This window comes from Lolium perenne, chromosome 6 (assembly GCF_019359855.2).
Source record: "Lolium perenne isolate Kyuss_39 chromosome 6, Kyuss_2.0, whole genome shotgun sequence".
Classification (NCBI taxonomy): Eukaryota; Viridiplantae; Streptophyta; class Magnoliopsida; order Poales; family Poaceae; genus Lolium; species Lolium perenne.
In genome coordinates, this window is record NC_067249.2 from 61,773,067 (window position 1) to 61,782,850 (window position 9,784).

General features: G+C 44.6%; 1 protein-coding gene across 1 annotated transcript; it reads right to left on the bottom strand.

The window, feature by feature from the left end:
* Positions 1-1,389: 1,389 nt before the first annotated feature.
* Positions 1,390-6,358, bottom strand: LOC127308141 (uncharacterized). Its single transcript, XM_051338915.2, has 15 exons — positions 6,186-6,358; positions 5,515-5,718; positions 5,301-5,428; positions 4,933-5,208; positions 4,696-4,826; positions 4,525-4,589; positions 4,293-4,376; positions 4,030-4,182; positions 3,838-3,903; positions 3,618-3,743; positions 3,404-3,537; positions 3,066-3,326; positions 2,780-2,913; positions 1,732-1,770; positions 1,390-1,639 (listed from the first exon to the last, which is right to left on the bottom strand). Exons 2-15 carry the CDS (start codon positions 5,711-5,713, stop codon positions 1,552-1,554), a joined length of 1,884 nt encoding a protein of 627 aa, XP_051194875.1. The 5' UTR covers positions 5,714-5,718; positions 6,186-6,358; the 3' UTR covers positions 1,390-1,551.
* Between the last annotated feature and the right edge of the window lie 3,426 nt (positions 6,359-9,784).

The window sequence follows — 9,784 nt, forward strand, 5'->3', positions numbered from 1 at the left end:
CAAGGTAAAAATCTAAACTAGGACATATCACACTTTACTCAAATAACTCCATTGTTATTTGAATAATATGAACTAGAAGACTAGGGGTAAGCTATGTGAACATGATAAACAATTATAACTGATCCTGGAAGATGGGTATGATCATAAGGATCATTTTGGCAAAAGGAACTATGTCGAAACCAGTTATAGGACTACACTTTTTGCAGAACTTATTAGAAGAAGTTTTCCGGATGGAAGAACTTTCTACACGGAAGTTGTAGAGAATTCCATTACAAGCGTATCGCCAAAATTATCTCTCGGAAAAAGATTATAGGATTTATTTTATAGACGATGTTGCGGATCAAATGGATACCGCGGAAATAAAGTGTGCGAAACTGACACGCAACATGTCTAACATGATCTACGTGATTTGCTGATTCCGATGGTATAGGATTTGTCGAAATCCGACGTGTATAACTCAAGATATAGATTTTACAAAACAAGACCTAAGTGGTTACAGTTCTACGAAAAGTTGTCCGAACAAGTTGCTCGGATGGAAATACTTCCTACATGAAAGTTGTAGAGAAAACTTTGACAACTTCGTTTAGACTTGTGTTTTCACAGAAGACACTCACAAACATGTATATATGTAATCTCTGCACCACTTCATCAAACATTAGGGTATCCCATATATTGACATCAAACACTCCAAAACATAATATGTGAGAGATGCTCTTTCAATTCCGCGATGACGAGCCGCTGGTCGAGCTCGCGATGGTGCCGCTGATTCTCCCGCGTGATGGCCGGCGACGGCGGCGCGAGCGCCTCCGCCTGCTCCCGCGTCCACACATCGTCGAAATTCATTGTGCGGCGGGAGCGGCCGAGGCCTCGTGCGCCATCTCGAACATGCCGAGGCGGATGCGCTCCTCACCAGAGCGGATCTCAGCGTCGAAGTGGCCGCTTGGCCACACGCGGTAGCCGGAGGAGGAGCGACGGCGAGGCAGGGCGGGCGCGACGTGGGAGGCAGAGCGGCAAGACGTGGTTGACAGATGCGGAGCGACACGCGGGTGGTTGGCATGCGCAAGGCAGCACAAAGCGGCAAGTTTCCGCACAGGATAGCGCAAAAACGCCCGCGACCTAGCGGTTTGCAAACTAGCGGTTTTTTTAGCGCGTCTTGTCTTTTACCGCTTCTGTTGGGACTGTTATACTTTTGAATTGTTTCATGTGATTTGGAGTAATCTTACGTGACAGCGCAATGCTACCTCACTAATACACTATGAGCAGTGTGTGTTGATGTGCGATTACCTCCGTCAAAGAAAAAGTACAAATTCTCTGTAGGTGAATCTCACGGGGAGATACACCTGCTGATTCTGTGCAATAATTCCAAACTTACAAGAACAAATAACTCCAGAGGTCCAAGCATAAAGATCATTAACGAAGTTACCAGTACTATCGTGCCATTACATAAGAACAAGTTTGTCCGAATAAAATATGAGCAAACCATTCTTTGGGTACGTCTACTTTTTCTCCCAAGCAGACCAGAAAGCGGCCAGAGAATCTCGGATGGAGCAGTCAATCTAATATGTGACGCACAACTCTACCTTTTGGTTCAATCTTACTTTCACTCGGGTAATACCAATATGGCTTCAGCACCGGCCAACTGTCATTGATATAATTTAAAAACTAATCAGGCATAGGAACCCATGTAAAACTAGGTAACCAAAACTTATTATTAATGCTACAAAAACATACCTAGAATTAGGCTCCTTTGTCATACCAGCAGCAACAGGCCTACAGTAGACCAAAGGATGGTTTTAACATCTAAGGATAAATGAATGCATAATCTGATGTCTTACAAACATCTAATCAAATACAGTAGCTCAAAAAGCTTACAAAGTTAAATAGGATTGGGATGAGAGGGGGAAATGGGTAAGCCACCTGAGAGCAGCACCAGTGACTCTAGCACATGATTAGAGGCTTAGAGCCTTAGTGGCTATTTTTGGCCTTGGCTTTGGCATATTTGAACTAACAAGAACTAATAAGCATGAGATTATTGATACCATAACTATTTTTAACATTTCCAACATGTTGACGAAGTGCAAAATCAACTAAAAAGCTGACGCATCAGTGCCAAATTAAATCTGAAAATTACCATAATATAAGACCAAAAATAGACCACCAAAACTTATTATTAATGCTACCAAAACATACCTAGAATTAGGCTCGTCTGTCATACCAGCAGCAACAGGCATATAGTATACCAAAAGGATGGTTTTAACATCTAAGGAAAAGTGACTTCATAATCTGATGTCTTACAAACATCTAATCAAATACAGTAGCTCAAAAGCTAGTTAAATAGGATCGGTATGAGAGGGGGAAATGGATAAGCCACCTGAGAGCAGCACCACTGACCCGCAGTGACTCTAGCACATGATTAGAGGCCTAGAGCCTTAGTGACTATTTTTGGCCTTGGCTTTGGCATATTTGAACTAACAAGAACTAGCAAGCATGAGATTATTGAGGCCATGACTATTTTTAACATTTCCAACATGTTGGCGAAGTGCAAAATTAACTAAAAAGCTTACGCATCAGTGCCAAATTAAATCTAAAAGTTACCATAATATAAGACCAAAAATAGTCCACCAAACTGAAGCCAAATTCTGCAATTATCCACTCCAAGATATATGACCCAAAATTAAACTAGAAAGAAACAAACTGATGACTCAAGTCTACTTCACTAACACCCTCAATACTATGCACATGAAAAGTACTGGGGCACTTGAAAAGATAGAAGGCATACCGCTTTGCATTATCAAACCTCCTCAATACTTTCAGAATTATCTTACTTGGCAGGTAAGGGGTTCCTTCTGTGTCATAGAAGTTCATGCCAACAACATTCCCCTTCAAATCAAGAAGGGGCCCCCCAATTCCAGCCTATAGCAGAATAACAAAGTGACCCTTAGCAGTTGATACACAGGAATGGGTGATGACTGTAATATGTCTACTGATGTAGTCGGTCACCCATATGAAACTAATTATTTCTATCATGCAAAAATAAGAGAAATTAAGTAATCAACGAAATGTACCTTGGTGATTTTACAGGTGGAGATCTTAAGCTCTTTGCAACCAATTTTGCATTCTTTGCTAATCACTGACCCCTCTGTTGCCATACTATTGCCTGTTTTGAAGACACGGCCGAGAGCTAATACCTCAGTGTGTGGTGCATCAACCAACATTGCTGTACGATTACAGCGAAATGGGAAGCTGATAACGGCAACATTGTAGTAGAAACTGAAGTTCTCTAAGTTCCCTTCAATGCATTCGTTACTCGCAAGACACACTTTAATCTGCATGATGAAGTGACTTAACTAGTGTCTCGATGAACAAGTAATGAGTAAGTAATAACTAGTCTAGTGCTACAAACCTTCAAGCCATCAAAAAGCTTGTTTTCATCACCAGAAGTTCTAACCAAGCTCGCTGAAGTCAGAACCCTTGTGTTGGATGTGGATCCATCAAAGTCTATGCATACACCTGTGCATGCAAAATGCCTTTCCTTGACTGCAAAAGGTAATTTCAGTCTTTATCAGCAATCATATAAAAGAGAAAATAAGTGGAAAATAACGACATGATAACCTTACAATCGTGACTGAATGAAGCCAGTGCAACAACACTCCGAGACATCTTTAAAGCAATTTTTCTAGCAGGTTCACTCAAGTTATCTCTGCCAAATTCCTCTTCAAAATGACCTTCCAAACGCATGCCTCCTGGTTAAATAAACATGAAAGAACACTTAAATGAGATGACAGAGTAGAGCAGTCCATAATGTGATACAAAAGAGAATGGTCAGCAGCAACTCACGATCAGCATAAGCTGGTAAGGGATAACCATCTTTATCTAAGAGAGCATTTACCATCTTTGTAAAGCCTAGTGAGACAAAGTGAAGCAATTCATGACAACGTGTAAGCAAAATAAATAGTTCAAATGTTGCTGCCACAAGATGAAGCAATTCATGACGATGCAAAGTCATGATCAGCAAAATGAAAAGTATACCATCAGATGGCCAGGGAACTAGAGTACGCTTATGCTCATTGTAGGCTTTTGGGGAAATTGTGGATGGGTTGGTCACTTGGACCTCCACACCCTCTTCATTGGGCTCATCTTCATTGAGCTCTGGTGTAGGTACATCCTCAGTAAATTCTAGTGCTACAAGATGAAGACATCAACGACTAAATGTCAGTAATGATCGAAAGTCGACACTGGATATGATAATTTGCATGATAGTGAACATCAGAAGTGACTCTGAATTGATTCACCTTCTGGCTCAGGGTTAGAAGATAAAAATTGTTTTTGGTTCTTACTTTCACTTTCCCCACTATAACCATTTTCATTGGAGCTACCTATGATAAAGAGATAGATAGAACAAACAGTGAGTTCTATGCTGACCTAAAAAGAGTAGATGAAATAAAGTACCACTGGAAAATGACAAACAATAGCATATTCTCGCATAATTTAGAAGCCTTAAAAGAGTAACCATTGTTAGCTCACCTTCCCAATGGCGCTTAAAAGCACTGGTAAAATTTTGCCAGCAATGTCGTTGCACTTCGTCCCTACTGCATAATGTAGTAATCTCATCATAATGCATACATAATAAATATGATTGATTTTTCATGAACATATCACATACAAGTATGAGGAAATGATGTCTAGATAACATACCGTATCCGAACAACCCTCAAACATTCATCAATCTTATTTCCTTGCACATATGGAGTTCCTTCCTGGTCATGGTAGTCATTAATCCCAACAATATTCCCATCAACATCAACAAGTGGACCACCACTTCCATCCTAGCACAAAAATGAAGCGTGTACATAGGAAAAATGTAAATTTTCAACCATATAAAGACAGTCCATGTAATGATTCGACAAATATGGAGAGAAACCAACAGCGCACCATAGTAATTTTGCATGTGGACAACATAGACCCTTTGCTGTCACTTTTACTTGGGTCGTCACTCGGTACCCCATGTGTTTGCATTAACTTGCCTGACTTGAAACAACGCTTTAGAGCTAACAAATGAGTATTGCGCTGGACTTGCAAGCTGCTACTGAAACATACTGTACGAAGATCAGGGGAATATCCAGTGACCACAACAACCATACTGAAAGGCAAATCATAATGTTGTATCCACCCATCAACCACTTGGTTATTTGGAAGGCGCACTTTTATCTGTAATGTCATGAAAGATATACAACATGATTACCAAATGACTACCGATATCTAAAATAAGCAACAGGTGCAGAAAAATTGGCAGCACAAACCTTCAGTCTATAGATGAACCTGCGTTCAGGATCTGATGTGCTAACCAAAGCTGAGGAGGTAAGAATACATGTATTACGTAAACTGTTTTCAACAACTACGCCTGTGCTTTCATAGTGCAGCTTCTCTCCTACACAAGATCATTGTTTCAGTCGTTGTCAATTGATGATCAAATATAAACGAGCGAAACGACTGGGAATACGAGAGTATGATCACCATCAAATGAAGCAAGCGAGACAATGCTTGCGAAAAACTTTGTAGCAAGTGCTTGACTGAGTTTCTTCCAATAGATTTTCTGTTCAATGTTCTCCACCATAGCTTTACACTCACTAAACATGCTGGATACTTCCTTTACGCGCTTACGATTTTCTTGCTGTCCATTTGAGCCTCTAGCTCTTCGCTTACCTCTTAGCATCTTCGCTGCAAAAATTGGGGTCCCCGCACAACAAAGATAAGAAATTTTTCTTCATGTCTTCGAAGAATTTTGTTCAAAATTGCATGCATGTAACTTGTACTTCAAAGAAACTTCCATCCTAACCAGAGAATTTTCCAGAATAAAAGCCTACGAAGCACCGATACGGGCATTTTCCAAAACTCAGAAGGAGATTTGATAATAACAGGCTTAGATCTATGCCCCTTGCAGGGGTTATTCCAGGCCGAATTTGATAGTAACCTCTGCAGTTCGCACGCCTTAGATCATATGCCCCCTTCTTCGTCTGCCTCGCGTGTAGCCCTCCCACACACACACACACACACACACACACAGCCCCTCCCACTCAAATTCCCATGTCAATCTCCCTCAACACCTAGGGTTTCAGCAATTTAGACCAGCCGTACCAGAGTAAGGACACAAAGTCCGCGAAAAAAGGGGAGAAAGATTGACTTACCTTAGGGCAGAAGTTGAGAGCAGCGGTTGGGGTGGAAACGCGGCGGAGCGGCAGGAACGACGGACGGCGGTGGGCGCAGCGGCCCTGGCGGCTAGGTCGGGGACGAGACGAGGGGCAGAAACAGATGTGAACGGGCTGGCCCTACTCTGTCTTTCACTCGTCCCGGCCTCCCGGGGGCTCCTTTACGCCGCTCGTCCGCACCGCCTGAAGGATCCGACGTGGGTCGGCCCATTTAGAGGTGCCCCAAGTAGGTGCCGGGCTCCCGTCACAGCCGTATAGCAGCATTCCATTACCTCAAAAAAAAAAAAAAATGGGGTGCTTCCAATAGAGGACGGAGTACCCGAATAAATAATCACTGTATTTTAAGGCTAATCCGAGTAAAACATTATTCACTTATCAATTTCGGATGACATGTGAAACCTGCTTCATCTCTAGCCTACTACCTACTGGCCACCCGGCTCTGTGGACGTGGACGATCGACCGCTGCTCTCTCCGATGCTCTCAATGTTGCTCCGCCGTCGTCGATCCCCGCTGATTTCTCCGTCACGAACGTCAAGTAGGCCGCTCTATCCGCGTCTGCCGCCTCCTGACGCAGTTGCTGCTCTAGCTCCTCATGTCGCCGACGGTGCTCCACCTCCTGCCTCCGTAATCGCATCTGCATCTCCGTCAAGCGTCGCCGCTCATAGACTTCATCCTCGCGCTGCTGCTGCTCCCGCATCTTACGCTGCAGCGCATGCTGCTCCCACCCCTGCTGCGGCGCACCTACCACCGGTGTTGCCACTTGATACGTCTCAAACGTATCTATAATTTCTTATGTTTCATGCTAGCTTTATGACAATACATACATGTTTTATTCATACTTTATATCATTTTTATGCATTTTCCGGTACTAACCTATTAACAAGATGCCGAAGCGTTAGTTCCTGTTTTCTGCTGTTTTTGGTTTCAGAAATCCTACATAGGAAATATTCTCGGAATTGGACGAAACAAAAGCCCACTGCCCTATTTTCCACGGAGGATTCCAGAACATCGAAGAAGAGTCGGAGAGGGCCAGCAGGGGGGCCACCCCATAGGGCGGCGCGGCCAGGCCCCCTGCTGCGCCCAGGTATGGGGAGCCCACCCCCTGGCTCCCCCGACGCTGCCTCTTCGCCTATCATTGTAATGCGCACAATAAGCAAAATTTATAGTCTGCTACTATATTGTTCATGCCAATTTTGTACTCCCTGAACATGTTGGTTTGCATGGGACTCGACAGTAGTAAGTCTGTTGTTTCATTCTAACGTGCTCTGTTATATTGGCTGTTGGTATGCGGCATGCACTCTTTGTTTGCTTATTGTGCGCATTACAATGATCTTGTTATAATGATTAAATTATGAGTTCCAAATTCTTTGGAAAACAATATTGTAGTGTCTTTGCCTTTCCATTGTTGCTGTCTTAACTTGTAATGTCTTTGTTTCAGATATAGGTGCTGCATGGACAACTTAAAAGATTGCCGAATCGCTTCATTGTATTGCTAGGTTTAATTACCATTCAATTTCTCTGGGTTCTGTAATATTTTTTCAAAGCCTTGCAGCTGATGTAATGTTTAGTTAGTTTTATAGTTCTTTCGCGCATTTTTTCTATGGTGCTTGTGGTAAGTGAGGCTATCCGACATAAATCATGTGCTGCGTAAATATTCCCAGTATCTAAATCACAAATTCCCATCCCTTAAACGGCCCAATTAAGCGAAATCACATATGTGTCGGCCCGCAAAATCCTAAAGCGCCTATTATGCCGGCATATAAACATCAACTAAACGGCTGGCCCACTAACTTGTTGGGCCAGCCCATTTGATTTACGGTGGACCCCACACTCTAATTGGGCCGGCCCACTTGCTTTAAGGTGGACCCCACCCACTACTGGGCCGGCCCAGTAACAGAAAAGTGGGCCCCACAAGCTTATTGGGTCGGCCCGCTAACTCGTCGAGCCAGCCCACCTGATTTACCGTGGACCCCACATGCTAATTGGGCCAGCCCACTAACTTGTTGGGCTAGCCCAATTGCTTTTGTGGTGGACCCCACATACTAAATGGGACGGCCCTTTAACAGGAAAGTGGGACCCACCTGTGTTTTTGGCCCGACCCACTATCTTGTTGGGCCGGCCCACTTCCTATATGGTGGACCCCACATACTAAATGGGCCGGCCCTTTAACAGGAAAGTGGGACCCACCTGTGTTTTTGGCCCGGCCCACTTACTTGTTGGGCCAGCCCACTTGCTATATGGTGGACCCCGCATACTAAATGGGTCGGCCCTTTAACAGGAAAGTGGGACCCACCTGTGTTTTTGGCCCGGCCCACTATCTTGTTGGGCCGACCCACTTGCTATATGGTGGACCCCACATACTAAATGGGCCGGCCCTTTAACAGGAAAGTGGGACCCACCTGTGTTTTTGGCCCTGCCCACTGGCTTGTTGGGCCAGCCCAGTTGATCTATTGTGGACCCCACGTGCTAAATGGGCCGGCCCGATAGCAGGATAGTGGGACCCACATGCTAATTGGGCCGGCCCAATTAGCTTCTTGGGCCGGCCCACTTGCTTTAAGGTGGACCCCACTTGGTAAATGGGTCGGCCCGATAACAGGAAAGTGGGTCCCGCATGTTTTGTAGGCCGACCCTTTTGCCTGTTGACCGGTCAAACGAGTGCATTCAGCCCGGCCCACATGCTTAGTGGCCCGGCCCATTAAAGTTTTGACCAGTCAACCTTAGAGGTTAGGCCCGGCCCACGTAACTAATGGACCAGCCCAGCTATATAGTTGACCGGTCAAATTAAGTCAGCTGGCCCGGCCCGCAAACTTAATGGGCCGGCCCGCTTAAGACGTGGTAGGCCTCGTGTGGGCCTACCATCTACCACGGGGTTTCAGTCGGTTAACGCCGTTAACTGCCAGTTAACGGCGTCTGCCACGTGTCAGTTTGCATGACGTCAGCAGTCAACGGGCTCCCGGAAACACTTCTGCAACGGTCCGATTTTCCGTGGCGGAAGGGCACCCAAGCGCGATGGACCGAAAAAATCGTCGTAGGACTTTGCCTGACGCAGTTTCGACAACAGAACCCATATCGTCGGGTTAGGCCCATAGGCGACGAAAAATGGCCCTTAGCGGGCGATTTTGGGACGGTGTCTATCAAAACTTTTCTTGTAGTGATATAATTTTCCCGGGAAGAAGCCTCAGCAACCGCAGTCTCCTTCAACGCTAGGGCTTCTCGAGCTTGTTGAACAGCAAGTTTTTCCCTTTCAGACGATCTTCGAGACTGTTCCATGATCACAAGAGCTTGCTTTTTCATCGACTGCAGTTGTTGTCGGAGATCGCCCAAGTCTTCATTATGTGCAGCACTCGAAGAACCTCCAATAAACCCGACAATGGAGGACCTTCTCGAGCAAGACGCAGCGGGTAAAGCATCCGAGGAATGAGGCATCACGGTATAGTTGTCAAAAATCAACTGGAGAGAAATATTTCGATATCAATAATTCGGCAACATAGCTTTTCACTAATAAGATCAAGATATTTACATGGCTATTACAAATGAGGGTTCCTAGTGAACTAATGGGGCAGTTGTCGCTAAAACTA